Source organism: Alternaria viburni (genome assembly GCF_023758015.1).
Source record: "Alternaria viburni strain BMP 2772 chromosome Unknown scaffold_8, whole genome shotgun sequence".
Taxonomy (NCBI): Eukaryota; Fungi; Ascomycota; class Dothideomycetes; order Pleosporales; family Pleosporaceae; genus Alternaria; species Alternaria viburni.
This window is the reverse complement of record NW_026055777.1, coordinates 997,683-1,025,295: the sequence shown is the minus strand read 5'-3', so window position 1 is coordinate 1,025,295 and position 27,613 is coordinate 997,683. Positions and strand designations below refer to the sequence as shown.

Sequence of the window (27,613 nt, the reverse complement as noted above, 5' to 3'; positions counted from 1 at the left end):
ACTTTGTGATTCCATGTCTAAGCCCAAGGCGTCTCTTCGGCGGGACACAACACGAGCATCGTCACAAGATACGCCGTCTGTCCACCGAAATGTCAAAATTCTGTAATCCATAATCCGGGGACGGGTAGTCAACAACGCCACAGTCGCGCGACATTTGAATGCCGTATTGATTCCACGGCGCCAACCCCGCTTCGAACGAGCTCCTGATTCTGTCTCTAACAATGTGCCAGTCTTCAAATATCTCCGATGCGGCTAATATGGCTCTTGGCCAGTGCTCAAATCACGAAGACGTCGTTAGATAACTATGGCGTCCAGTGATTGTTGCTCACAACGATCGAGCCTGACCTGGATGGGTTTCTGCCCCTGGATGCTGCATGTTTTCTGTGACTTGTGTCAGCTGGTCACGACAGCTGGCATCGGGCATGCCCATGAAGCAAGTCGTCGTAATCTTTTTCCCCGTTCAGTTGGTTCGCCTTCGACATTGCATCGTCGGGAAAAAAAAGCAATAGGACAGCAACTGGAGATGTGGCTCGGAGGCATTTTCTAGTACCCTGGGCTGACGTCGATGAGCTGCATGATCTGATGACCAGCGCGCTGCGAGCTAGTTCTTCGTCAACGCGACAATGAACTATCTATTGACATGCTGAGGGTAATGAGAAGGATTGGTGTATATGGGCATTTGGTCTTAGACCTCTGTTCATGAACCCTCAACTTCTTCGAGGTGGCAGCTTCTTCAAGTCAGTCCTGAGAAGATCAGCCCCATCGTGCAACCAGCTCCGTCGTTCGGCTCCGCAGTTGCTGTCATATTATCCACCAAGAGCATACGCAGGATCTCGTCATACACATATTCGTGTCCGATCTACTGGCGGCTTCCACGACAATCATGCCCAGCGGGACTAGTACTCGGGTACTCAACCCTCAGGATTACTGGATCGGTCAGGATTTCCATCGTTAAAATTATGGGTGGACACATGTTCTCGGCACATCTTCAGGCACGCAGTCACGGGTGAAGTATCCTATAGCATGACCGCAATAATCCTGTTTCTCGTACCATGGAAGCTTCGAGGTGTGCTGATCGGATGATTCTTGCTGCTTTTCCTATCGTCCCAGGGGAAAGGATGGGTGAGGAGGCGGCCAGCTCCTGAGACTAGTGTTGAGTCCAAAACCAACTAGTGGCTGTCGTGAGATGCACCACTGGCGCTGCTTTCACGACATGCATGCAGGGTCGGAAGGGAGAATATACAAAGATAGTCATATCAAGCGCCCCAGCCACTCCGCTCGATGCAAGCCCCGAAAAGAACACATCATACCGATGAATGCTGCTGCTGCAAGTATAGTGTCGTTGAGTTACCGATCGACCAACGGCTGCCGCAGTCGTGCGCTGGTCCAGGGAAGGGTACATGGAGCCTCAGATTCGGGGTCTCCGTGTTGCCCCTGCGATTTTGATGGAAACGGGCAAAGGGTTGCGTTGCTCCTCGATCTGCTTTGGGACAAGGTCACGAGATCGCGCTGAAGCGTGAGAAGGGGTTGAGCTCGCTCTCTTCTTCACGAGAGTCTCTGCATCTTCGCATCCGAGATGAGGCATTGTTTCAACGGTCGAGTACTCTCGGCAATCTAGCAGTATCGTGGAGCTGTTACTGTACCATGTTGAACATACGCTATGGAACCGGTCTCACGCTGCTCTTCCGGAGCAGAACGCTTGTCGCTGCCTAGCAACCAACGCCTACACAATATCCAGATCTCCAAAAGTGTCTCCCATTCAAGTAGAGAATCTTCCTCCACGCCATCTCTTGATTTTACAACCGTCTCAATCCTGACCTGCCCGCTTTAGAGACCTTTAGATGATGTATAGTAAGTTTATGATGCACCCACGTAAACGCTATTGACCCAATACGAGTCGCTCTCATCTTTTACTTCTCATGTGGCATCCCTTCACAACGCTCTTTCCCTGGCCGAATCGTTATATGATATACCAGCCTCTACCCTCGCAAGGTCCTGTCAGATTGATCCACAATTGGTCCACCTTCTCAGCCATGTTCGAATGTGACTCAGTTAGGTCTAGACGAGATGGATTACCTATTATGTTTCGACTTTATTCATATGTCTCTATCAGACCACCCTGTTGGCCCATCAAGATAAAGGAAATGTAGCAGGCTTAGATGCGATGGTCAGCCTTTAGTAGTGACGTGCTTGTATCAAGGCATATCTAATAGCGCGAAAGCTTTACTCGGAAGACGAGGGAGTCTCTTTTGCCGAAGAAACATACAGCAGAAAGAACAAAAGACACATTAGGTGACTTATGTGAACAGTGATCTGATATGTTGATCGTGACAAGAGCGACATGATACCTATACATGTGCGCTCTTTCACTACTATCCAATCTCGTGGAGTGAGGCTTAATGCTGGCCATCTCCAAGTTAACACTCACCTACGCAATCTACTTTACCTTCGATTGGATATGCATGCGTCGCGTATCAAGACATGTCTAAACTACATTCACACATACCAATAGTGCGCAGTAGAAAATGTCGTATTTATATGGCATCTTACATTTATCTAGAAACTCTCGAGAAATCTGATGCACTAGCATACCAGAATATGTCAACGCTTATGTAACTGTGCAGAGCGTTGCTAAGATATAACAAACATTTGCAGGCCTCAATCCCGGAGGGAATTAAATATGCCAAGCACTGCATTCAGCGCGTCGGACTGGAAACTGAGACTACGAGCAGAGTACTTTTCCAGTAAACCTATCCCCTTGCTCAACGCAGAAGCGCTTTTTTGGTTAGATGTGGGAAAGGTGAACTTGAGGTTGTTGACGGACGCCTCGCGGCCACTTGAGATGAATTCGTTTTCCGTAGACTCATTACAAACGAACAAAATTTCGTAATCTGTGAAATACAGTCTTCTTCGAGAAAGGTATCCTTCTTGAAGAGTCCTGACGTCACGTTAGCCTTTGTGAAATATCTTTGGGCTCTATGAAGCACTGGAGTCACCATGCGCGAGTAGACCATGTGGAATATTCAATTCGTGAGGCGACTGAAGAGGCTTCCAATTCGAATCCCAAAGTCACGGGGACGAGGTCAATGGATATATCAGGGAAGATACGTTTCCGCCCTACACCAGGTAATCCATACGTGCAATCTTCGCCAGCCGCTCCGATGAGGGTGATTTGAGCAGAAGAATATATGAGGTCCAGTTGTTGGATTTGTATGTGTTTGTCCCTGGAGTCATGTTGTTGCACACGCTGAAATGATGATCAGTCAAGAAATTGTGAAGAAGGGTATGTAGTCCGTACGTATTTGTCCACCCAAAGGTATTGGTAGCCAAGAACCAGGGTTGTAGTGATACTGTCCTCGATTGTAGCGGGTAGTTTTGCCTTCAGATCGTAGGCCTCTTGCAGCGGCATGTTGCCGGCTTTGCCCCAAACATAGGACAATGCAACATAGTCACATTTCCCAGGCGCCAGAACAACAATTCTCTGGATACAGTCGATCACCCTTAGACCCTGCAATGTTTCTTGCTGCCTAAAGGTGCAACGATTGTGGAAAGCTGAGCAGTCTTCTGTCCAGTCTCTGACCCGTTCTAGATCAGACAGTGGGGGGTAGCTCTCAACAAAAGACGACGCCAGAATGGTCAAACTAGTGCCAAACTTTCGGGTGCTGCAATCAAAAACGAAGGAGCCCAAAGATCGAGACCATTCGAATATGGGTGACTCCATTTCCCGTGTCCATTCTCCAATCTTCCCAGAGATTGCTATTTCAATTGCTCGGCAGATTCCGCAGGCAGAAGCTTTCATTTCTTCAGAGCTACTGTCAAGCTTGAAAGAGTCGTATTCTTGATACTCTGGCCACTCGAAGCGAAGGCACGAGTCTTTCCATGCAAGCCGAGCCGCCTCTTTCTCCTCCTCATTAGCAAGGCATTTTTCCATCTTCGAGCACATTTCCACACATCGATCGCAGAACGTGCTACAGTTGCTGGGAGTCTTTTCTCCGTTGTCAAAAGAACTGCGACGCTCGTCTACTGTGGGAGATAAGTCCATGGCCGAGGGAATTTCGCGACAAGCAGCCGAAAAGGGCGCGTGAAGCAAAACAAAACTGGATGCGTCGCTCGACTCGCGCCCTTGCGCCGATATGTTTGGAAGGATTCCTGGACTGTTTTCAGCTCAAGAAGAACCGCGAAGAAGGAGGCTGTCGAAAGTATGTCGCAGGAGGAAAGCAAGGCTGCCTCTATTACAGCTCATCCTCCCGATAGGCGCAAATCCACGTGACTCTTATCATGCGAATCCAATTGGATAGCTGACTTCTCCCGGCAATAAACACCTGCAGATGTACGACGAATACATTGCGTCAGTCTGCTACAGATACATGAGATAGTGTAACTTCGTCTGTAGTCCAATGTAGGCTAATCGACATGTAAGCGCCGGATGTACCAGTAGACCAAGGCTGGCCTCCAGTACGAAGAAGCTGAATCCTCCAGCTGCTTCTCGACATCGCGAATAGAGATTCTCAGTCTACCAGCATCGTGTGGCAAACAACCTTAGGACGGTCGACTGCCAACAGGTAACCCTTTATTGGCTTCTGGGTCAGTCCAAATGTCCCAGTAAACATACTACCTTGACTTCTGATCATGCGACATCAATGCTGCACGCCGCCGACGAAGTGCAAGAAGAGGAAGTTGGCCTGCATCCGCTGCTTCATTGCGCATGCGCCATGAGCTGATCGTGGTTGAGTAATCCAGCTTTTTGATTGCCGCACGCGACAAAGTCATAAGGCTCCTCTCGTTGCGCACGTTGCTGAAGTCGCACGCCGGGGTAAGATGAGAAGAGTTGATGGGCGGCACGTGAACGTTTCGAAAGGGTCTCCCCAGGTCCCATCGTACTAAGTTCTAACCGGATGATATCAGTATAGCGTATGCATTCCCTGGCTTGCAGCGGAGCACATTCCGAGGCACGCGTGCAGGAAGGGCCGACCCACGCCACGCTGACAGACAGGCAGCAGGAGCGAGGGTAGTTCGGTGGATACCTAACTAGGTCAGCATGTCAGTTTGAGACCAACCCACTTTTCCTTCACACCAAATGCACGTGTACGGCACGACCCAATGTGGAGCAAACGTATTTCATTGACGACTTTTCTGCATACAGGCAGCTTTGGGTACACATACACACCCTGTTTTCTAAATCTATGCTTCTCCGGAGAATGATAACACCTTGAAATGCAGTGAATGACGCAGTGAACCGAGTGTGGTCCAAAAAGCAAGTAAACATATACACTGAAGCCAAACATAACCCGCACAGTCTAATCTGCGTTGCACTTCCCGGAGGAAGTTCAGCCGATAATCCCATGAAATTCTGCCTTGTACTGCCGCCGTGCGTAATTGATGAATGGTCCGTTGCCCCTGGCAGATGCAATTGGTGAGGTGATGTGTCTAATGCTTTTTTTGATGATGGGAAAAGAAATCGTGAATACCGCCGTGTGTGATTCGTGACGCCTTGCATGCCGGTTGGCCGCAAGGCTGGCTCCGGGAACTCCGATGAGAATGCATCGCCCAGCTGAGTTCGACTCGTGCTGGGCGAGTTTGCTGAAATTTTAATGAGTCTAATGGTTTCGATGGTAGAGTGATGTAGATCTCGATGATAAAGTGATGATACTTTGTTGTGGAGCTGTACTGTCGCATGTACATGGAGTTTGGATTGATCCTGATGATGCTTGAGGACCGTTTCTGGCAATGGAGTAGGAATGAGCAAAAGTGGTGGCGCTCAGATTTCGTCGAGAGGCGTGAAAAGACGTTTCATGTTTAGCGTCAAGTCGGCGATGGCGTAGTCGTCAGCGATAGCAACCATGGAGCCGATCTCGATGCCTTTCTGGGCGGAGTCTGATGCAACGTAATGTCTGATCTGTTTCAGGAGATTGAACACATGCCGGCACCGAACATCCGCAGGAGCGGCCCAGTCGTCTGGTCGAGACTGCCGCAAGAACGCTTGAGCTAGGAAGTAAAAGTGGATGCCGTCTCGGCAGAATCCACGTCGACGCTGGTTCTGTGTGAACTGGATAGCAAGGTCCTTGTCCCAGCAAGCCTTCCATAGCGAAAGCGCGCCGACCGTCGAACGGAGCTTATTTTGGATTTGCTCATTGACGCCATTTGGTGGTGTGGCAGGACTATCGCCTTGCGATCGGGGTGTGCTTGTACCGCTTGAAGACACTCGCTGAAGCAGCTGATGCTGGATGTTGTAGATTTGCGCATGAATCGCGTGAATGAGAACTGGAGACGACGTTAGAGGGCTGTAGTTGACCCCAGACAGAGAAAACTTACTGAATTTTCCAAAGACATTAGTAGCCCGCTCAGGAAATTTTCCTGGACAGGCTCCGTTGAGTACACACAACGCCTCGCACAAGGCTAGTTGTTTTGCGCGTCTGCTTCCCGATTCGTTGCTCATCTGCGCTGACGATCCTCTCAGACCCAGAGCACTGGCGCATTCTTCAGAAGTCTTCGCTTCCCAGGCTGCATCATCGGCCGGCAGAGGGACTGTGATGCTCTTGGCGTCGAACCTGGGCTGTGTGTTGAAGAATATGGTGGAAGAAGCATCGATAAGATAAATGTATGCCGCCAATCGAGTTCGCTTTTCATTCTCAATCCAAGAGTTCCAGTTCCACAAGTCCACCTCTGCACCTGTTATTGGTCCAGATTGGTGCAACGCGCTCGCATTCGGATTGTCCTGAGGAAGAGGTTGGAATAGTGCCGCACAACGTGTAATGTTGACCACTGTCCGCACCTCATCTCGCACTTGTTGACGTTGTTGCTGGGACCCGTGCCATAGGAACTGAGAGTGAAGGAGGACTAGTGCTTGTATCTCCTCGGTAGTCGCAGTCAGCTGATGGTTCAAATCAGCCATCTGGTGCGCCTGCGCCAGTTCGTGAACATGACTAGATTTCAGCATGCTCTCTCGCACACGATCCATCAGCCATCGGACATCCGAAGGGCGCATTCGATCAGAATACACGGCGCCAACACAGCACATCGCCAGAACAAGCCCAGGGTTGGCGGAAAACGGATCAAATGTTGCAACGTGTATCAAAGGCCAGTGTGATTGATAGTGTCTGTATTGGTGTAGGAAATCCTTTACGTTGTCTCCAGTCAAGATAGTCTTCAGCCTTTCGTGAGCGTACGCCTCGTCTGATTGTTGATTTGAAAGTAAAGACGCATTCGGAAAGCAAAAGTTGAAAAGCGATTGTGCCAGGTTGTGCAGAGGATCAGACGTGTATTGGCCAATAAACCAGTTGTCAAGCATCGGGGAAGAGTCGGCCAAACTGGGAACATGCGAGTATAGTCCAAACAAAGTATCATGTGGTGTATCATCTGAGGTCTAAAAGTTCCGGTCAGAACTGGGCCGATTTTTGAAAGGTTGGGCCACCTGCCGTACTGGAATTATTCATATCGCCGTTGAACGATCCGTTTCGCCAAAGTGAGCCATCCTGGCCGTTGGTCATGCCGTCCACGTTGGGCAGGGTCGATGCTCCTCCGTACGAAGCTGGGTCCGCGGCCTCACTCTTAACGGTCATGCCATTCTGTGCCATCGAACCGTTGGTGGAGGCGTGGTCATAGTTGTTGTAATGGGAGTTGGGGTCGGATCCGTTGGCTGCAGGCTGAGTCTGCTGTTGCTGCTGCTGTTGCGCGTAGCCATTGGCGAGACCGTCGGGCCGGTAGTCGTTGAAGTTCATCCTGTTGTTCGCGAAGTCCATGGCCGACATGCTCCTACGATGCGCGCTGTCCTCTACTCCACTGCTGGGGCGCATCAAGCTGTTAGAGCGAGATGTGCGCGCCGACATGGACTGGTGATGGTTGGCAAGCGAAGGTAGGCTGTCGTTGAAGCCATTGCCGCCCATCGCCGGCATCTGAGGCAAGCCCATGGTGTAGCCACCAGCATCTGCGTAAGACATGGAATTCGCGCCAATGTGGTTGAGGTACGAGTTCTGGTCCGCGCCGCTGGGCTGCCTGTTCTTCTGCAGATGTTGTTGCGCGTGCTGGAGGTGGTTCGCGCCGGTTGGGTTACCCCTTCGTATTGAGCACTTTTGGAAGTGACGCTTCAGGATGTCGCTTCTGCTAAAAGTGTCCTTGCAGAGATGGCATTGGTAGGGCCGCTCGCCGGTGTCTGTGTAATGTTAGAAGCGGAGCGCGGTTATGTGGAGGCTAAACTTACGGCGCAACAGATGACGCTTGAGATGCTTCAGGTGCAGGTACGTCTTGTTGCAGTGAGGACACTCGTATTTGCCCTCGGCATTCTTGGTGGCAGTTGTGGGAGTCTTGCCTGCAGCGGGTGCGGGCCTACCGGGGTGCGTGGGCAAGACTCCGCGACGACCTTGCTGACCGACGACGTGAACGGGTTCGGGCTCCTGGTTGGGGAGTACGGGAGGGTGGGCGTACATGGACGTGTGTCCCAGTCCCATGCCAGGAGGGCCGCCGAGCTGGTGGCCGTTGGTATGCGCAGATGCTGTGGACAGCATAGGCGCCTGCGAATAAGCCGACGACATGGGCATGTACGAACTCGGCGTGGGCTGGAGGGGTCGCAGCGGCGGGTGCTGCAGCGGAGGCATGGTAGAACTGCCATTGGCGGCCGAGGTCACAGGCGTGTGCGGCGGCTGGGGCGTGTGAGGGTTGCTATTGTGGCTGTACATGGGCGCGTACTGGCTGGCGCTCTGTAGAGGCGGCAGGGTGGGCAGCTGGTTGTTGTTGCCATTGTACTGCTGCTGGCCTATTGATGGGTAGCTATTGAGGCCAGGCTGACGGAAGCGGTCTGTGGAATCCATAGTGAAGTTATTGGTGGGTCGAGGGTGAGTGAAGTGATGGGAAAGGCGCGACCAATTGTTAGTCGTGAAGGGACCATTCGACGGAGCTTAGGGCGGAGTAACGTGTGCAAGGCTGGCTAAGCACACCACGAGGGCCGTTAGACGGACGTCGGGATGGAGGAACAATGGGCCACGAAGAAGCTTTACAGGTGGAGCCGTGTGGGGGACTGAGATGGCCAGTCGATACGCGTCGGCGGGTACTCCACGGGTGAGGTGGAATTGGGGAGCCCGCAGTGGGTGAGACGACGAGGTGATGGGTAAGAGGGGCGGCGATGTGGAATGGAAGAGTTTACCGGCGACGATGGGTTTCTCGTAGCTGGACTAGCAAGAAAGTTGCGTCGGTGGTTTGCCTGGCTCGCGCGGCAATTCACGCGAAGGGACAAGGGACCTGCTGCAGATCGGCGGCCCACACACCCTTCAGCCTCAGCCGATTGATTGCGGATAGACCAAGTGGAGAGCTGTAAGCACGAGACAGGTACGGTAGACCCACGACAGGAGTGAGGGCTGTTGGGGAGCTTTGGGGGAGGGGAGAAGGTGGCTCGGGGTAGAGATAGCGGTCGGCGAAAAAAATATGCGAGTTCTGCTGCGAGAAGTGCCCGTCTTCCGCACCGCGTAATTCCTGTTTCCGCGCTGCTGAATGCCGGAGCTTGCCGGACGTTGATAGCGAGCAGATATGGCTTGTCAAGAATAATGTGGGTGGCAGATACTGTGAGGAGGCAGGGGAGGCGTCGGACGCGCAAGAGATTTCTGAACAAGGTCTGTCGCGGCAAGCGCGTCGGGGTGCCTGTGCAGCGACGTTACAGACTTAGGGCGGGAATAGTAGGTGAGGACAGTGGGAGAGATGCAGGACCATCTCGAGACCCCGACTACGCCTAGGGACTAGGGACTCGGACGCGGCACGTGATGACCGAGACTGATGACTTTTCGCATACGTGAGATGTTCGTATTGTGTGCACTGCATTGGAGCGCGTATGCGCCGCCCGTTGGAAAAAACTATTACCAATGACGACAGCCGTTCGTGGGCTAACGGGCCAGGACCCAATTGCATGCACATGCACAGATGCCTTAGATTCCTAGTCTACGCGCTGGCCGGGGCCCTTGAGTCGTGCCCACCTCCGAAGCTGGGTGCGTGTATCGATGCGTATCATAGCCCTCCCGTATGTCCCCCGACCTCGTCCATTACCATGGCCCAGGAGTTTCAACCACGCCACGGCGCGGCAATCGATAAGGGCAAGAGCCTCATTCCACCATCGCCCGCACCGTCTTGGGCGGTTTCACTTTCCAGAACCCCCATTCCCATGGTACCTCCCAGTTGCTCGTACGTACTGTCGGCGCGCCTTAGTCTGCGTGACTTGTCAGAGCCACCGGATCGGTAAGGCCAGCGAGCGCGAGCAAGCAACTCATCCGAGCATCGACCCGACAAAGGCCGAGCTTCACGTCGCGTTGGCGGCTGTGGCTTGCTGGGGTGTTATATCCGTCCATGAAACCAAGCGCACCCGACGAGCTCCAAGCCCCAGAAATGTTTCCGCGCAGCTCTGCCAGCGCGTCCCGTGGTCGCAACCCTCTGCTCCATGTCTCTCAGCTCTCTCCGAGCCGTCGCTGGCGGGAGCGCTGGGCCAGTGGCCGTTGGCAGGCGCCGAGCGTGAGGTGAAAAGTTTCGTGAGCGTGACGTATGGCTACCCGCAAGCAGCTAGCGCGCAGCTGGGATCCCTTGACGGCAGATTGCAACGGCGTCCGCCAAATCTTCGGCTCGCCAGATCCTTCGGCTGTGCGACCCTCGAATGAAACCTCACGTCTTGAAACAGCTCTGCGGAATGGATGCGCTGGAAGGTCGAGGCGCCGGGCATTCAAATCGAAACAACACACGCTGCAGCTCCAGAGACGACAGCAATGCGCGACGTCTTGTTGGCCGCGATCGCCCAAGGCGAATATTGTTGAATGCCTCTCGTCCACTCAGCTTACGTATCGCGACTTGGAACGCCGCTAGCGTCTTCTATCACGATGCCGCTCGGCCTCGAAGCTGACGGTGAAGGACGCTCAATGCGGCATACCGCGTGCTGCTGCTGACTCGATTACAGCACCAAAAGTGACACGCATCCAATGCCTGCCAGCTCAACTCCTTCATAACTGCGCACCCTCTGCCCTAGTCCGCTCTTGTGCTGCCGTGCATATCCTGCATCTATCTGCCTCTTTTCGAACGCGCAATATGTTGTCAAGAGATTGTGTGCACAAAGTCTTGCCGTGACCGTCGCTTGAGAGCATCCGATCTTGACGTTGCATGCTTGGCAAAGTACAACGCAACCTTTTGCGGAAGAATTTGCCGAGGCTTTAGAGTGCAAGGTGATGGAAGAGAAATTTTCCTCGGCAAGCGGCATGCTGTCACAGAGACCGATGGCGCGATGCTTTGTAGTTGAGCTTAGACGGGCGTCGTGGCTTGCCAGAGTGCCGTTAGATGCAGATGCGCCAACCCCCCCACGTGTTGTGCGCTATCCCACATCGCTCTTGTGTATCAAACTCCCGGCATGCCAGCAATTCTTGCAGCTTGCGCCATGCCATCCGATGCGACACCGTGCGCTCAATCGCTCTCAGGGTTTCGACGGCACCCCTAGGCGTGCTAGGTGGCCGCATCTGCGCTCCCTGAACGCGCAATGCTCCTGGAATGCGCACACTGCCCACACGCTCTGCATCGTGGAAGTTGGAATAAGCTCCAGTCCCACTTGCGGTTGCGCTCCCGAATCTGGGTGTGGATGATACCCGAAGGTGGGCATCAAAGTGGGCTGTCCGCTTGACGCGCTGCAGTGATTCCCAAGACGGCAAGACCAGCGACATACAGGCGGGATGTCTATGTCGTGCAGCAGGCTCTGACCCGCCGTGGCTTGACCGTCATGCACTCGATGAGTTTCAACCTCCTGTCTTGTGAGGTCACGCCGCCGAGAGAAAGACCGGTGAGGCGCTGGGACAGGCTTCCGACGTCAAGATAGCGTATCATACAAGTCATGGAACCAGGGTCCTTGACCGGATGAACTTGGGACTGTCCGCCGACTTTGCGTAGGCGGAAGTGCAGTTCCGAAGCGTAGCTGCGCTTGGCTTCGACGCGCATATGACTCGATGCGAAGCCAGGAGCAAGGCGCAGGCTGGTTCGCAACAAGGCGAGGATGCCCACTGAAACACAGCGTTGTAATCATCGTGGTATGTCTGCTGGCGCTACGGCAATGCTGTAATTGCAGACATTGTGAGTTTGGTAGGCGCGACTCCAGTGGCGGTATCTAGGTACTGATCCCATCTCTTTCTCTCATCATTACCGTGCATGAGCGATTTGAGAAACATGGCTCTCAGAGCCATAATTTGATGTGCTTCGGAGTTTGGGCGTGGTAGGAGAAATTCCTGAATCCTGATGGTCACGTTGCAGGCCCTTGTGTACCAGAGGCATTGCCTGCCTTGCTGTGGAGCGCCACGGTACCCAGGTACCACCTTTGGTGCACTCGATGCTCAACATTTCATCGAACAAAAGAATGTAAGGTTGGGATATAGGGATACATATGTATTTAGGTACAGCTGATATCGAAAAAACTGGATCGATTGCGGAGACGTACATGCTTGGTGGCGCTTGCTCTAGTAGGCAGGCATGGTAGGATGCGACAACCTAGGTAGGCTTGAGCATACATATACGCAGTGGTGGCCTGCATCTTGCTCGTTTGTATCGCTCGAAAATTCTGGACAATGTGTGCCATCGATCCGATTGTGTCCAATCTAATGTCACAGGTTTTGTGCGCCTTGATGAAGTTGGCCGGCTGGCTCACCTTGTGTAGCCGTCTGTAGCAAGATGCCGACAATTGTCTTTGCTGCAGTGTGCGACTTGAAGTTCGTCGCATTGCTTCCTGTAGCTGTAGTAGTGAGCCGGCTACTACGAGCCATAAATGTTGTGGTGAGCCGCACCGCAAAAGTGCGTTGCAGAGGTCTTCCTGCCCGGGCATGCGAAATACGTGAAAATCCAGACAACGGGAAACTGGCACTTCGGAGGTTGCGATCATGTTTGTATGAGTGTGTTATGATACTCGATAACTTACACTATATTCTCATGGTGTTTTCATGTGATTTCCAGTGATGTGTGCAATACGTGATTATTTTTCAATGTTTAGAGGTTTCTAGAATTGACGAATGTAGCTTCTCCAATCATCGCAACACCCAACGGCTGTACTAATAAACGCACTCTCGACTTTGTCTCCCGAAGATCAAAACACTCCATGAGAACAACAAGAGCTCTAGCACAAGCTTTACGTGCCCACACAACTGCGTTCCGCCGTCCACAAAACTACTGCATCCACGTTCCCCACCTACAAGTACGCGCGATGTCAGACTCCACCAACTCAGCAAATCCCCCTACTCCACAGGATCCTCAGGATCAGACGTCGCAAGAATCCAACAAAACCCCACTACCTCTTCCGGCACCTACGGCTGACGAGGGTACCACGCAGATCAACGTCGGTGGGCAAGCGGTCAAGCTGGATCATCTGGGCCCTCTGGTAGTGAACAAGGATGGCACATTGTCGCGCATCGCAAATTGGGAGCAGATGGCGGACATCGAAAAGCAGAACACTTTGAGGATTTTGGTGAAACGAAACCAATTGAGGACAGAGGCTTTGAAGGAGAAAGCGGATGGAGAGGGAGACGGGGCTTGATTGAAAGCATGGGTCACGGGCGGAAACACATGTACATGTCTCGTGTAGAAGGTGGTTGTAACTTCATCTACAAAATGTGATGTTTCTTCTTCTACTATCTATGTCCTTGGTCGAAACACGCGGCTCTATGGCTTCTGGGTCTTTGTGTGTGTCATACGCTCGAAGTAAGACCATTGGCCTTCTGGCGCCGGCTCCTCGAGTGGCTCCCAACTGTGGCGGGTTAGCTGTGGTATGAGTAGTCAGGAAGAAGTCTACTTACACCTTGGCCTCGACCATGACGTCCACAAGCTTATGTTCGCCCTCAGCAACCTGGATGACTTCTTCAATCAATCCTGCGCCAATTCTGCTCTCAAGTTCCGAGATGCTGTACATGTTAGCCACGGATACATTATTGACTACGGCTCATGTATGACATACGCTTCGGCAGTGTATTGCGGCTCAGGGTCGAACTTGACATCGGCGACTGCCCGCTCGGGCGTGTAGTTGACATCGCCCTTCATCTTCTTGGCATGGGGCAAGCGCTCTTTCGAGGACCGAATGCCCTCGGGGAAGGTCTCGACGGCCTCACCGTCCCACTCAGCAGCCTTTGACCGCTCATCGACCTCGTGCTGGGTTGGGAGTATAATGGTCTGTCCGCCTGTTGTGTCGATGGCCTGATATCTTGTCGGGTCCTGGCTGACTTGCTGCGCGACCTTTTGCTGCCACTCATCCCATCCTGCTGGCGTAGCCTGCTCGATGACGGCTAGGCGGTGCTTAGTGAGGGCCTCGGTCGATTGGCGGTATACAGAGGATTCGGGAATCTTCTTCAGCTTGTCGAGGGTGGAGTGGTAGTGGTAGAGGAGGGTGGAGCGCGGCGACGGGTGGGTGAGCAGGCCTGTGAGACCCGTGGGTGTGCCGGCCTCGAGGAACTGGCCGGGCTTGACGCTGGCGAGGAGACGTGCAGCTGCCCTCATGTTGGCGGGAGTGTGCGAGGTGGGGCGGGGGCGCAATTGGTGCTTCGCAGTGGTGATGCCGTCAGGACGAAGATGCGCCCGCCAAGCGATATGCAGCCGGAGCGGCGGGCCCTGGCTAGTAAGCGTCCCATGGCTCAGGGACAATGCGCCCTGGAGACACGATTACCCTCATTCACGCGCGACGTCCCCTCCGCCACGCCTGCGTGATACACAGGCTCGCTGTAATTCCTACAATCCCTACCAATCGCGCCCCCGATACGCAACAACTTCCTTGTCCCCTCGCGTGCGGACCGCTGCCTCACACGAGCAGCCCGCCCCTCAGCCATCGCCGCGATGCGCTCCATATTATATTCCCTCCTGTCGCTGGCGACGTTTGCTTCCACACTTGCGGCCGACACGTCGAGTGCCCAGGCGACCGCCAAGAAGGATGACTGGGACGACAAGACGCCAGACACAATATTCAACGGCGAGACGGTGCCGCCCATGATAGAACTTGGGCCTGCCACCATAGACACCGAGATCAGCAAAGGCAACTGGTATGGAGACAGCTGTAGATCAATCACGGTATACTGACATTCCGCAGGATAGTAGAGTTCTTCTCGCCCTACTGCAGCCATTGCATGCACTTCAAGCCCACCTACCAGACCATCTACGAATTCTACTACACCTCGAAACCCTTTCTCTCAAAAGACGAGCCCGAAGGCGATTCCCTGAATTCCTTCACCCGATACTATGACTTCAAGTTTGCCAAGGTCGACTGCGTCGCATACGCCGATATCTGCAAGAAGCACAACATCCAGAGCTATCCGTCCATGATCTACTTTCAGGACGGCAAAGAGATGGAAAGAGAGACAGGCTCCAAGGACATGAAGGGCATGAGTTCCTGGGTAGAGCGACTTCTGGAGACTCTCCGACCGGGTACACGCAAGGAGGGAGGTCCCAAGCTCCCCAAAGTTGGCGCAACATCTGTAGAAACTGGCCCGGAAACGGAGGAGGCTGTCAAGGAAGAGAAGAAGTCGGAAGCCCAAGACAAGAAGGCAGCGAGCCCAGCCACCAACCTAGCCGCCGGCGCCACACCTTCAGCTTCGCAAACGACCAAGGCTGCGCCTGCAAAGATTGAGCCCACCTCGAATGCGAACCCGTCCGGCATCGTCGAGCACCTTACCGCCGAGACGTTCGAGAAGCTCGTTACAAATACACGCGATCCCTGGTTTGTCAAGTTCTACGCGCCATGGTGCCACCACTGCCAGGCTCTTGCGCCGACATGGGCGAACCTTGCGCGACAGATGAAGGGCAAGCTCAACATTGGTGAGGTTGACTGCGATGTGGAGAGGAAGTTGTGCAAGGAGGCCCGTGTTCGAGGCTACCCGACTATGCTCTTCTTTCAAGGTGGCGAGCGCATTGAGTATGGAGGTCTCCGTGGACTTGGTGATCTGCTTGACTACGCGGAGAAGGCCTCGGCGATCGGTTCTGGCGTGCCTGATGTGAACGCTGAAGAGTTCAAGAAGATGGAGGAGACGGAAGAAGTCATCTTCACCTATTTCTACGACCACGCAACCACCTCGGAAGACTTTCAGGCACTCGAGCGGCTTCCTCTCAGCCTTGTAGGCCGCGCAAAGTTGGTCAAGACAAATGACAAGGAGCTCTTTGACCGCTTCAAGATTTCCACTTGGCCAAGATTAATGGTCTCAAGAGACGGAAAGCCTACGTACTACCCACCCAGGACACCATTCGAAATGCGCGACGTCAAGAAGGTCCTCACCTGGATGAAATCTGTTTGGTTGCCCATCGTCCCAGAGATGACATCTACCAATGCCCGCGAGATCATGGATGGCAAGTTTGTTGTTCTTGGTATACTGAACCGCGACCGTTCCGACGAGTTCATCCTCTCTAAGCGTGAGTTGAAGAGCGCGGCTCTTGAGTGGATTGACAAGCAGGACACTGCCTACCAGCTTGAGCGACAGGAGCTTCGCGACGCGAAGCAACTGCGCATTGAAGAAGCCGAGGACAAGGATAACCAGCGAGCACTCAGAGATGCGAAATCCATCCGAATCAACATGGATGATATCCAGCGCACTCAAGTCGCATTCGCATGGGTTGACGGTATCTTCTGGGAACGCTGGATCCGGACCACATACGGTGTCGATGTCAAGGACGGCGAGAGCGTCATCATCAATGATGAAGATGTAAGTCACTCGGGTTCGCTCACACGTATCTTGCTAACACGTATAGAACCGTCGCTACTGGGATAGCACCGTATCCGGCGAACCTATCCGCCTCTCTCGCGCCGCAATCCTGGAAACTATCAAGATGGTTACCTCGAACCCGCCCAAGATTGCCGCCAAATCTACCACTGGTCGCATTACTGGCATGTACCTCTCCACTCGTCACTTTATCAACAACCATCCCTTCATCTCGCTCGGCATGTTCGTCGGTTTCTTCACTGCCGCGACACTATTCGGCAACAGCAGGCGGAAGAGAAGGTTTGGAAATACCGGCGCGTACTTCCAGCTGGGAGAGAAAGATGGCTTACTGGGCGGCATGGGTAACGGCAACTTTGGAGGCGCGAAGCACGATTAAGCTCTGAGATAAGACCACAGGATGACTGTTGGGTGGTTCGGCGTTTTCTTTGGCATGTAGCATAGTCACGATTGGTTCTGATAGCGATAGCGGTTATTCATCTCGCGTCTTGTATTAATACAAACTGTTGTTATCTGCACTGCAATGGTCAAAGTGTGCGCCTGTACATGCCCGGACGATATCACGACATTTCCAAGCTTTTGACGTGCTACGGCAAAACCACATGGAGGTCTAGAGCGTATGCCATCATAACCAAGCATGTCACTTGCAGCTGGCCATTGGGTGGAGCACACACGTGTCTACGCGACGTAGCTCCCCACGCGTACCCCACCACCCCTCCAACTCACTTTCACGCATTCTACGCTCTGCAACTCGGGTACACGTCCCGCCCTTGACAATCGTCCGCTCCTTTACAACTTCCACGCTGCATTCTCTCAAGTTTCTCCGCGCAGCGAGATCGTGCCATCAGCATCCTGCTGCGATCCAAGCACGAGCATTTCTCCTCCGCCGATTACCTCACACATCCGCCCGCACAATGTCGACGATATCCCTTTCGGATCTCGAATTCGTGACTCGCGAGTCTCTCGCCAGCGACTTCAAATCCTCCGGCAAATCGCTGCCTGAAAACACTGCAGTCATCGACGTGAGAAAACACTCCTACACGAACCTTTCCCTGATATATACAAGACTGACCATGCGCCCTCGATCTAGGTACGAGACAGCGATCACGTCGGCGGTCACATCAAAGGCTCAACCTGGGTCCCTTCGTCGCAACTCGATTACAAAACTCCCGAGCTGATCCGCACACTACAAGACAAGGAAGTCGTCATCTTCCACTGCGCGTTATCGCAGCAACGGGGTCCCAGTGCGGCATTGAGATATCTGAGAGAGAAGGAGAGATTGGATCCGGCCTCGAAGGTGGAATCAAAGGGCGAGGTTGAGGAACAGAGTGGAGCGGTTGATAAGGAAGAAGGGGAGAAAGGACCTAGCGGGACACAGGTCAAGAAGCAAAAGGTCTATGTGCTTCAGGGAGGCTTCACGATGTGGCAGGAGAAGTATGGGCAGGATAAGGACCTGACAGAGGGGTATGAGAAGGATATTTGGGAGTTTGGTACGCCGGACCATTAGCAAGCGCACGAAGGCTGTAGCCCAAGATAAGTCGCCTTACATAAGAAGATCATAACATCGAGCGTGACATCAACAATGATATTCTACAACAAAAAATGAACTATCCATGAATACCCTAACAGCCCTTCGCGTCGGCTTGATCCTTGACCAACCCCGCGTAGTTCTGCTTCTCATAATCCATGATAGCCTGTACCTTCTTCGCACTCGCACTGCCCTTGTCAAACCGGTATCCAACCCACTCCTTCACCAACCGCCTCGCAAGTTCAATGCCAATAACTCGCTCACCCATGCAAAGCACTTGTGCATCATTCGACAAGATGGCGCGCTCCACCGAGAAAGAGTCATGTGCCGTTACAGCCCTAATGCCGGGCACCTTGTTCGCAGAAATGGCAACACCAAGACCAGTACCGCAGATGAGAACAGCGCGGTCTGCTTTGCCTTCTGCGACGAGCTTGGCGGCATCGACGGCGATGTGTGGGTACGCGGTCTTGTCGCTGTTTTCAGGTACGCCAACGTCGGTCACGGAGGCGATGCGCGAGTCGGCTTCGAGGTCTTTGATGATGGCTTTCTTGTACGAGACGCCTGCGTCGTCGCAGCCAATGGCTATGCGGAGGGGTTGCTGGTCTGATGACATGGTGGGTGCTGATATAGTACGCGTTGCGTGGGTGTAGGGAAGTATCAAAGTTCAGAAGTATCGTACTTCTTCTCGATGTTCCTTCTCTTCGTCTTGCTGACAACGTTCAAACGGCTTCGATCGCGTTCTTCTTCGTCGTCCTGATTTCTTGTTCCGCCACTTCGTCGGTCCGTTCTGTTTGTCGAATACGATACGTGACCCTCTGCGGAATGTACTTTCCGTCCGCTTCCTTCAATGACCTCGTTGACCGCGCGATTGACTGTCTTCTCAAACGGTTTCGTCACGTAGCTCAGATCCGTATGTCCGTGTGTCGGCCCTTTGCTTTCAATGACTTTAGCTCTATCTGTACCGTCCTTGCTGTGGTCTTCGACTTTCTGGTACACGTGGTCGGCGTCGGTATCGAGGTTTAGAGAGAACAAAGCGCGCTTGGGAGGGGCCATTTTCGGCGGCCGGGAGGAGGCAACGTGTTATATACGATTCGCGACAGTGGTTGGCAAAGGCAGGGGGCGTTGTGTCGGCGGTTCGGTTGAATGAGGGGTTAAACAGACGCCGTGACGCCGCAGAGGATGTGAGCTAGAATCTGGATTGCGGGATGCGGGGATCGGGAGTGCCGGATGCGGTATGCCGGTGGGGTAAGAATGACAGGTTGCCTCGACGCGAGATGGTGACGGGATGAGGTAGGCCGGTCTCGGTGATGCAAGGCCGAAGTTCTGGTGTTCTGTTTCGGTGTTTGCTCCGACGGCTGGAAGTGATGGAAGTGCGATAGTCACAAGCTGTCGGTGTGCCGATGTCGATAGACTTCTTGGCATGAGATACATAGCGACACCACAAGTCAATAACAAATTTACTTTCATTTGCACTTGTTCCATTTTCATATGTAGCCTTTACTTATGTTTACATCACTGTAGCTATTTTTTACTTCTTGATGATTCCACACGTCTCTACTTCTTCTCCTCTCCAAAAAGATCCTTCTCTACCATCTGCCTACAGATCGGATGGTAAAAGTCCTTGTTTTTCTCAAACGTGCTAACCGCCAAGTCGCGATCCGCCTCGTTCAGTAGCCTAAACATGGGCCGGACGAACTTCATACGCCCAATCTTGCCCAACAATGTTGCTGCAGGCTCGTAAGTCTCCTGTGCCTTGGCCATGAGCCCGATATTGAGGTAGCGCGATAGCACCTCAATGTTTTGAGTGTCGTTGTAGCCATAAGTCGCACCAAGCAGGTGTACCTTGTCGGCTGAGAACTTCGAAGCGAAAGATTGAAGCTTCTCGAGGAAGACCACGGACTGGTTTGACACCCAGCCTTCGATGTCAGAGGCTTGGGGCTTGAAGTCGTTGGATTCGGAGGAGATCAAAGCCTGCCATTTGTCTGCGAGTTCGTAGCAGCTCTTTACCATAGTCTGGTCAAAGTCTGGCTTGACAGGGAATCCCGGTGCATAGAACAGTTTGTCCCAGTCGAAGTTGTCCAGCTTCTGCTTGCTCTCTGCGTCTTTCTCGAAGAACTCTAGGAGGCAACTCTTAAAGTCGTATGAGTCAACGGACTTGAACTTGAAAGTGTCGAAGTAATGGGGGATGAAAGAATCCCACTTCTTCTTTCCGAGAAGCAGCTCAAATTGGTACAGGGCGTGGAAACCTTTCTCGTACGGAATGGAAGAGAAGGCGTCATCAGGATCTTGGCCCTTGAGATCGAGAACAAGTTTAGTGTAGGGGTGGTCTTCGCCGTAGTTCTCGATGCTTTGCTCCAGAGCTTTCCAACCAATGATGGCAGAGAAGTGGCGATGTGCCTCTCCATGAAGAGCAGCAGCGATCCTGCGTTCCAGATACGTTGTCCAGCCTTCGTTCAACCAAAAGTGCTCCCAGCTTGCTGCGCTAACCAGGTTGCCGGACCATGAATGTGACAGCTCATGTGCGATGACGTCGACGTTTTGCTTGTCGCCAGAGATAATAGAGGGAGTGGCGTAAGTCCAAACCGGATTCTCCATACCGCCGTACGGGAATGAAGGAGGCAGGATGAGCACATTGTACTGTCCCCACTGGTAGGCGGGCGAGACGATGGATTCGAGTGCTTTCATGAAAGGCTCGATTTCGCCGTCAAGCTCGTCTTTGCATGCAAGGAGCTCTTCAGGACCAGACCATACCGTACTGCGGGGCCCGATGCTTGCGCACGCTAGATCTCCACTCGCGACAGCAAAGAGGTAGACAGTCATGGGAACCTTTTGCTCAAATGTGTACTTCATGGTACCGCTCTCACCATCCTTCTTCGGGGGCAGGTAGTCACTTGCCCCGGTAGGCAGACCTGAAGCAAGCACCGGCAGGGGCGAGCGGAGAGCAAAGCTGAATGTCGATTTGACATCTGGAGTGTCTTGACAAGGGAAGACTGAACGTGCGTGGATGGCCTGGCATTGCGAGAACATGTAGGGGTGCTTCTTGTTGGAGGTCTGAGCAGGAGTCATCCACTGAAGCGCGGTACATTTATCAGTGGTTGCGACCTTGATCTCTACATCAACAGTCTTGCCTTTGGGAACCTTGGAAGGAAGAGAGATGGTGAGAGGGCTGCCATAGGGTTCCACGCGATCTCCTACGTTGAACTTGACGCTTTTGCCCTCGACTTCTACAACGGAGATGTCAAGAAAGCTAGGTTTGTTTAGTAAAGCATTTCAAGCATTCAGTCTTGCAGAGAATGTGTACATACCTGCTGTCCAACACAACATCTTTCACATCCTCATCCGTCAAGCACTCCAACGTCAGCACCACACTTCCAAATAACCTCTTCTTCTGGAAGTCGATATCGAAGTCTACACTGGTATGCCGTGTCACAAAGTTGTGATAGTTGGACAAGGTGTTGGGATCCCTGGGAGTGCGGATCTCGATGTTTGGGTCCGCCATCGGTTTCGTTAACATGGCGGCGGGGGAGCGATGCATCGTGGCGAATGCGGCTGTTCTCGTAGCTGAAGGTGTGAGAGGTCGGCCTATCCTTGAATGTTGCTTGATATAATGTTTTCCAGTCAAGGTTGATGTTGGTGAAAGACGGTCGTCCTGGGAGAGAAACGTTGCAGGTGATCGCGTGGTTTGGAGGTATCGTCGGAGTGGAGCAGCTTCATATGCCGATCTATGCCGCAGCAGAGCAGATGACCACCTGCCTAATGCGCTTCTGGCGGACATCTAGATATATCGCTCTCGCAATTCGAGTAGATAATGGGAATCGGCCCTCACAGCGACAGTGGCGCGATAAGTCACCGCCTGTCTAGTCCGGATCCAATGTGGAGGTGCACGGCCTTCGGTGACCCGACGAAGAGCTTTGTTGTAGTTCTTCCGAACTGTCTTCGCAACCAACATCATCAGCAACAAAACGGGCATAAGGAGCAAGCCACCAGAATTTGGGAACATGGACGTGGGGTTGTGAATGATATATTGCAAATGCCCTGAAATGCCAAACGCTTCGATACCCAAAGCAAGCCAACATGCTATGCACGTGTTGCTACCAAGACCTTTACACCTTATTCACACAATGCTGTCTAATCCTTCTTGCTGCCTTCCCCTTTTCGCGTCCTATCTCTCAGGACGAGATTGATGTCTGGTCGTGCTGACTGATACTGCTGTGCTGGTCTCGATACTGAGCGCTCATTGGTCGACGCAAGCGTCTCCTCTGCCCTCGATCTGCCCCTGTCCCTTTCGTCATCTCCAATCTCAAAGGCATCATCTTGGAGTTCTATGAGGTCGCCCAGATCACCGCCGACAGCTCCCAGGACAGGTACGGCACTGCGTTTCCCCTGTCCAGGTGTGCCCGGCTCATTCAAAAGCTTCTGTGCTTGTGTACCGACCTTCCTTACCCATCCTTCTATAGCACCCCCAAGCTCTTGGAAATCCAGGCCGCTGCCACTGAGCGGAGTGACAGCACCGGATCCGCCATACTGACTTGATGTTCCTGCACCTGCGTCCAGCAAACCCGGCGCCCACGGTGTGAAGTATTCCTGTCCGGGTGGAGGAGCCATATTGGGCAAGTACTGAGCGAATTTCTTGTTCAGGCCATCCTGCGCAGGCCCAGGGCTTCGCACATTCCTGCCCATTGTACCGACACCCCCTGGGCCTTGCAGACCCCATGCTTTGCCTGATGTACTTCTTTGACGACTGTGGGCTGAGGCGGATGACAGGTTGCTTGACGCGCGCGGTCGAACGGATTGCGAGGGAGAGCTAGTGAGCGGATTTGTGGAGGTGGACGAGCGTGGAAGGTCGACGGAAGCCCGGGGGGTCGATGCGTCGGAGTACGCGAGAGACTTTCGTCGAGCGGGTGGGAAGAAGCCAAGCGCTCTTCGTGGCATGCGGCCAATCTGTGTGGGCTGTTTGTCATTAGGCAGAAGAACCCATGAATCATGTGTCCATGGTGTCTCTGGGTCAGATGAGGGGACGGAGTCGTTCTCTTGGTCTTTCTTCTTTGGCGTGGTCCAGCCGTTAGGGAGACCTTGAGTATCTGAAAGTGGAGCCTTGCTATTCGAATCTTCGCCGTACTCTCCCAGTAATAGATCTTCGGCAGGGAGAGCATCCGGGCCTTGGACTCGTTTCCCTTTTACGCCACACGCATCTACTGGCAGGACGACTTGCTTCTTGATCTGTACACTATCGTTCGGCCACATACGATTGGCCTTCCGTAGCACAGCTTGCTCGCAGTTGTATTTGATGCTCAGTCCCGCCAGCGTGTCCTGCGGGCGAACGTGATGTATGTATACAAGTGCATCTCGGTCGTCGTTCTCGCTGGGAGGTGCGGAAGCGCTGATCCGTTCATCCGAATTCCTGCGCTTTATGCGGCCGACAGAGTCCGGTACCAGATGCTCACCGGCGGTCAGTAGATCTTTGCGCTTCATCGCTCTGACCATGGCCTCTCTCTCTTCGTGTGTTCCAGCTCCGACATGCGAGCCTGCGCCTGCAGGACCCCAGTGTTTCGGCGGCGGGGCGCTCGTCGACGTCCGACGCCCATGGCCCGGTTTACGTCTGCGAGTATTTCCAGATTCGTCCGAGGTACCGTCACTGGCCAGGACGGTAGCGGCAATGCCCTGAATAGCCGCCAGCGAGTTTCCCCATAGGCCGGAAAGTGTTTGCGAGGGCGATTTCGGGGTCGAGGTCCCCGAGGACCTTTGGAAGGAGGATGAAGGGGCAGAAGTGACGTTTAGACGGGACGAGGAAGCGCCGCCCGTGCGTGCATTCGGGGTGGGAGATGTGTTCCGCGAGTTCAATCTCGACGTGGCCCTACTGGGTCCGCTCTCACTTCCACTCGTCGCATAGATGTCATCTTCCACCGAGATCAGTCTTCGGGTGCGGGGGCGCAGTGTCGAGTTGCTCTTGGACGTGGACAGCGAGGAGCCATTGGAGGGGTTCATGGCATGCGGACGCCAGGCGGAGTGGGTAACGGTGGTGCTGCATAGGCCAAGTGATTGGAGTGGTCGGGAAGCCGCATGACATGGGGTTACGGGAACATGGCGTGGACGTCAGGAGCAAGGACGGAAGCGCAGTGTCTAGGTTGCTCGGGTATCGTGAGGGTCAACAGCTGGGGAAGGAAGCTACGTAACCCCCGAGTACCACACCCCTTCATTCAAACACGCCCGTGCACTGTGCCGCCGAACCGTCAGAACGTGCCATGCCAAGTCACCTAGGCACCATGCAGAAGGCTCACGATTGATTAAGATGAATTGGATACGTAAGTAGTGGGTACTCTTCGACTTTCACCGCCCCTCCGTGACTTCTCAAACTGCCTGGGCGCCGTGTGACGATAAGGCCAGATAACGACTAGCTTCAGGCCAGAGCTGACTCGGTCACCCCATGCATTCACGACATTACTTCATGGTTTGGATACAGATCGTGCATTGTCATGTACTATAACACTACTGCGTAGCGACACGCAAACAAACGCCATGTGCGTGTATTAAACCCACGGATATCATCATCAGTCGTCATGGTCGACAGAACGAGAAACAGTAAAGACACACTATCGAACAGAACGAATCTCACCCACCCACTGGCCTGTCCGTCACCGGAACGGGCTCGAGCTGGTCGTCGCATCCACATCTTCAAACTCCAGCTCAAACGCGTCCACTTCCTCAAACTTTTTTCTGATAGCAGCCAACTTCTCAGACTGCTCAATGGCTGAGACTTCGGTGGTCTCTGCTTCGTTCTGGTCTGCTGTCTCATTTTCCTTGTCCGACGAAATCCTGCGACCGTACGTTCGGCTCGACTTCCCTGCTGGTTTTGCTGGTGCAGTCTTCTTGGCGCGACCTGTTTTCTTTGTTGCCTTTGGCGATGCCGGCTTTCCAGCCCCCTGTCTCTGACGAACGCGACGTGTTGGCATTTGTAGTTCATCTTGATCCGAGTCCACTTGCTCAATATCATCCGACGATTCGATCTCAAACTCATCGCGATCCCGCAAGCGATTGCGCCGACGTGGTAGCAATTCTTTGAGTTGCGCGGTGGATATGCTCTGTTGTGCCTTCTTCTTAGCCCTCTGCTTAGCCCTTGCAGGTGTCTCTGTTTCCTCGCCATCAGAGTCTTCGTCCACCACGGGTGTCTTGGCCTGCCGTCCTCTCCTGCGTGGTCGCGTTTGCGCTGGGGTTGGAGGCGGCTTTGATACTTCGCGTTCCGGGCTACTTGACATGGGAGGTGCAAGCGTCTCGCTCAAGGGTTCATCGTCTTCCTGTGTCTGCGCGATGACTTCCTCACGTGTCGGCAGTACTTCTGGTAGGCTCGGGGAGTGTGACCGCTCCGACTCCACATCTCCGCCAGACTGTGGACTGACTGGTGGTGAAGAGCGTGGCACTTGGACTACAGGCGACAGCTTGCGCTTTGTACCACGGGAACCGGAGCTTGAGATTTGAGTGCCGCTATCATTCCGTGTCTCCTCCTCCGGTACCTGCTTCCGCACGTTGAGAGGTGTTGATTCGGCGTGGGGGAGGAAGTCGTCAAAGTCGAAATTGTCCGTGTTGTCCAAGTCGTCTTGATCATTGTCCTCCACGTCCGTAGTCTGCTGCACCATGCGCAACAAGCTTGGCTGCCGTGCTCTGCGCTTGAAGTTGGTCAAAGCAAGGATCGATCTCTCGTGTGCGGGTGTTGCGCCGACTTTGATGGCAGATGGCGGGCGGGTGCCGTGAGCTGGTGAATTCGAGCCAAGGGAAGAGAATGTCAAGTCGCCATAACCGCTATCCTCTTCTATCTGCGATTCTTCGTGTGTTGGTTCGATGGCAGTTGGCGATGTGTGTGCTGCGGACTTCCTGGCACTGCTCCTTGTGGCCCGCGTCCGCTTTGATGCATTCGATGCAGGAGTCCGGTTCTTAATCGATGACACAGGGATGTCTTCTTCAGCCGGCAGCGCGCCAGTCATGGTGAGCTCTGCCTCGTCCTGAGCCTCCGGTGTCTTCTCCCCCAGTAGAGTCCTGCGCGAACGCGTTGTTCTCGATTTGGTAACGAGGCCATCGCTGTCTTCGCTGAAACTATTGGCTGCCTCACTGAGCTTTTTGGTTTGCGCTGGGATGGGTTTCGCCGCCTGTTTGCGCGCGGGGGCAGCTTTCGGTTTGGTGGGTTTCGCGACGCGCGACGCGACTTTCGATCGTGGTGGGCGGGGCATTGTAGCAAGGCGCCAGCGCGAGTGTGTTAAGGTATTAGGAAATATGCGCAGGGAGTGAGTGTGTTCGCGATCGGATTGATGCGGGCGGCGACCGTGCGACGGGGATGGGGATGAGGCGCGTCGATGTTGTGACGCACTGGATTGAATTCACCACCTAGCGCCGATCTAGACGCGCGAACACTTGGCTCACGTGTCAGCGCATCATCCACATGGGCTTGTAAGCATGCCCATAGACGACGCGATGACTGTATTTTCTGCTTATGTAGTACCTCGCTGAGGTCTAGCGGTAGCCTGAACCTGCACGACATATTGAGGATGTTCTCAAGGCAACAACGGTTGGAGCGTACATAGCTGCCTTCACAGGCCCCAGATCTAACATTCCTTGCCTGTCTTCACTCACACTACTCCAGTGGCATCATGAAACCTCTCCACTATCCAGATTCGTTGCAGGAATACGCAGTATCTGAAAAGGACTATCTCCAGCAGCACCCCGAATACAATTGTCTCGTCACAGGCGCAATTGTGTTCAACAAAGAAGGCAAGCTGCTGATCGTGCAGCGTGCAGCGGAGGAAAGAGCGTTCCCCGATCTCTGGGTGAGTCAATGAGGAAGCTACGAGTCTCACGGTGCTAACACGAAAAAGGAGGTCCCAGGAGGCAAGGTCGATGATACGGACCAGACCATTCTGCATGCTGCTGCTCGAGAGCTCAAAGAAGAAGCTGGTCTTGAAACGACCCGCATACTGAGGAAAGTCACGCATTTTACCTTCTTGGACAGGACCACGACATGGCTCAAGTTGGTGTTCGAGATGGAAGTGCAGAACGCCGACATAGTCGTCTTAGACCCAGTCGAGCACCAGAAGTACCTGTATGCATCCGAGGATGAGGTTGTCAAGGACAAGGTGGGGGATGTGGAGCTCAGGTACATCAGTCCTGCGAATAAGGATGTCAAGTTGGAAGCGTTCAGACAGAAGCGCGAAGGGTGTTCCGCGTAGCAGTCATGGACGTTGGAAGAGTTGAAACGCTTGATGTATCTGGGAAAGCTGATTACTTCACGGGACGACTTCCGAGGCCATGCTTAAGGTATTGGCTGGACTTGACAGTACACTTGCTGTCGTGTGAGCAAAGCCAGCCCCTTTAGAGCATAGTCTGCATGTGAATGCAAATCACAAAGTCGAGTTTCCTCAAAGAG

At 53.5% G+C, this 27,613-nt stretch overlaps 12 protein-coding genes across 12 annotated transcripts; 4 read left to right on the top strand and 8 right to left on the bottom strand.

Moving 5' to 3' along the window:
- Nucleotides 1-5,758: 5,758 nt before the first annotated feature.
- J4E79_004801 (uncharacterized protein) lies at nt 5,759-6,892 on the bottom strand (the record flags this gene model as incomplete). The annotated part of the gene is made up of 2 exons (XM_049353683.1): nt 5,759-6,261; nt 6,313-6,892. 2 exons carry the CDS (start codon nt 6,890-6,892, stop codon nt 5,759-5,761), a joined length of 1,083 nt encoding a protein of 360 aa, XP_049212131.1.
- A 484-nt stretch (nt 6,893-7,376) lies between these two features.
- Nucleotides 7,377-8,804, bottom strand: J4E79_004800 (uncharacterized protein; the record flags this gene model as incomplete). Its single annotated transcript, XM_049353682.1, has 2 exons — nt 7,377-8,149; nt 8,198-8,804. The coding sequence occupies 2 exons, from the start codon at nt 8,802-8,804 to the stop codon at nt 7,377-7,379; spliced, it is 1,380 nt and encodes a 459-aa protein (XP_049212130.1).
- A 4,388-nt stretch (nt 8,805-13,192) lies between these two features.
- On the top strand, nt 13,193-13,522 carry J4E79_004799 (uncharacterized protein; the record flags this gene model as incomplete). Its single annotated transcript, XM_049353681.1, has 1 exon — nt 13,193-13,522. One exon carries the CDS (start codon nt 13,193-13,195, stop codon nt 13,520-13,522), a length of 330 nt encoding a protein of 109 aa, XP_049212129.1.
- A 125-nt stretch (nt 13,523-13,647) lies between these two features.
- Nucleotides 13,648-14,475, bottom strand: J4E79_004798 (uncharacterized protein; the record flags this gene model as incomplete). Its single annotated transcript, XM_049353680.1, has 3 exons — nt 13,648-13,732; nt 13,782-13,886; nt 13,940-14,475. The coding sequence occupies 3 exons, from the start codon at nt 14,473-14,475 to the stop codon at nt 13,648-13,650; spliced, it is 726 nt and encodes a 241-aa protein (XP_049212128.1).
- Nucleotides 14,476-14,808: 333 nt separating this feature from the next.
- Nucleotides 14,809-17,055, top strand: J4E79_004797 (uncharacterized protein; the record flags this gene model as incomplete). The annotated part of the gene is made up of 3 exons (XM_049353679.1): nt 14,809-15,011; nt 15,059-16,661; nt 16,708-17,055. 3 exons carry the CDS (start codon nt 14,809-14,811, stop codon nt 17,053-17,055), a joined length of 2,154 nt encoding a protein of 717 aa, XP_049212127.1.
- A 535-nt stretch (nt 17,056-17,590) lies between these two features.
- J4E79_004796 (uncharacterized protein) lies at nt 17,591-18,183 on the top strand (the record flags this gene model as incomplete). The annotated part of the gene is made up of 2 exons (XM_049353678.1): nt 17,591-17,698; nt 17,767-18,183. The coding sequence occupies 2 exons, from the start codon at nt 17,591-17,593 to the stop codon at nt 18,181-18,183; spliced, it is 525 nt and encodes a 174-aa protein (XP_049212126.1).
- Nucleotides 18,184-18,298: 115 nt separating this feature from the next.
- Nucleotides 18,299-18,817, bottom strand: J4E79_004795 (uncharacterized protein; the record flags this gene model as incomplete). The annotated part of the gene is made up of 1 exon (XM_049353677.1): nt 18,299-18,817. The coding sequence occupies one exon, from the start codon at nt 18,815-18,817 to the stop codon at nt 18,299-18,301; it is 519 nt and encodes a 172-aa protein (XP_049212125.1).
- A 44-nt stretch (nt 18,818-18,861) lies between these two features.
- J4E79_004794 (uncharacterized protein) lies at nt 18,862-19,257 on the bottom strand (the record flags this gene model as incomplete). The annotated part of the gene is made up of 1 exon (XM_049353676.1): nt 18,862-19,257. One exon carries the CDS (start codon nt 19,255-19,257, stop codon nt 18,862-18,864), a length of 396 nt encoding a protein of 131 aa, XP_049212124.1.
- Nucleotides 19,258-19,758: 501 nt separating this feature from the next.
- On the bottom strand, nt 19,759-21,718 carry J4E79_004793 (uncharacterized protein; the record flags this gene model as incomplete). Its single annotated transcript, XM_049353675.1, has 2 exons — nt 19,759-21,451; nt 21,510-21,718. 2 exons carry the CDS (start codon nt 21,716-21,718, stop codon nt 19,759-19,761), a joined length of 1,902 nt encoding a protein of 633 aa, XP_049212123.1.
- Nucleotides 21,719-22,332: 614 nt separating this feature from the next.
- J4E79_004792 (uncharacterized protein) lies at nt 22,333-24,189 on the bottom strand (the record flags this gene model as incomplete). The annotated part of the gene is made up of 1 exon (XM_049353674.1): nt 22,333-24,189. One exon carries the CDS (start codon nt 24,187-24,189, stop codon nt 22,333-22,335), a length of 1,857 nt encoding a protein of 618 aa, XP_049212122.1.
- A 647-nt stretch (nt 24,190-24,836) lies between these two features.
- Nucleotides 24,837-26,423, bottom strand: J4E79_004791 (uncharacterized protein; the record flags this gene model as incomplete). Its single annotated transcript, XM_049353673.1, has 1 exon — nt 24,837-26,423. The coding sequence occupies one exon, from the start codon at nt 26,421-26,423 to the stop codon at nt 24,837-24,839; it is 1,587 nt and encodes a 528-aa protein (XP_049212121.1).
- Nucleotides 26,424-26,840: 417 nt separating this feature from the next.
- J4E79_004790 (uncharacterized protein) lies at nt 26,841-27,416 on the top strand (the record flags this gene model as incomplete). Its single annotated transcript, XM_049353672.1, has 2 exons — nt 26,841-27,017; nt 27,066-27,416. 2 exons carry the CDS (start codon nt 26,841-26,843, stop codon nt 27,414-27,416), a joined length of 528 nt encoding a protein of 175 aa, XP_049212120.1.
- Nucleotides 27,417-27,613: the final 197 nt, after the last annotated feature.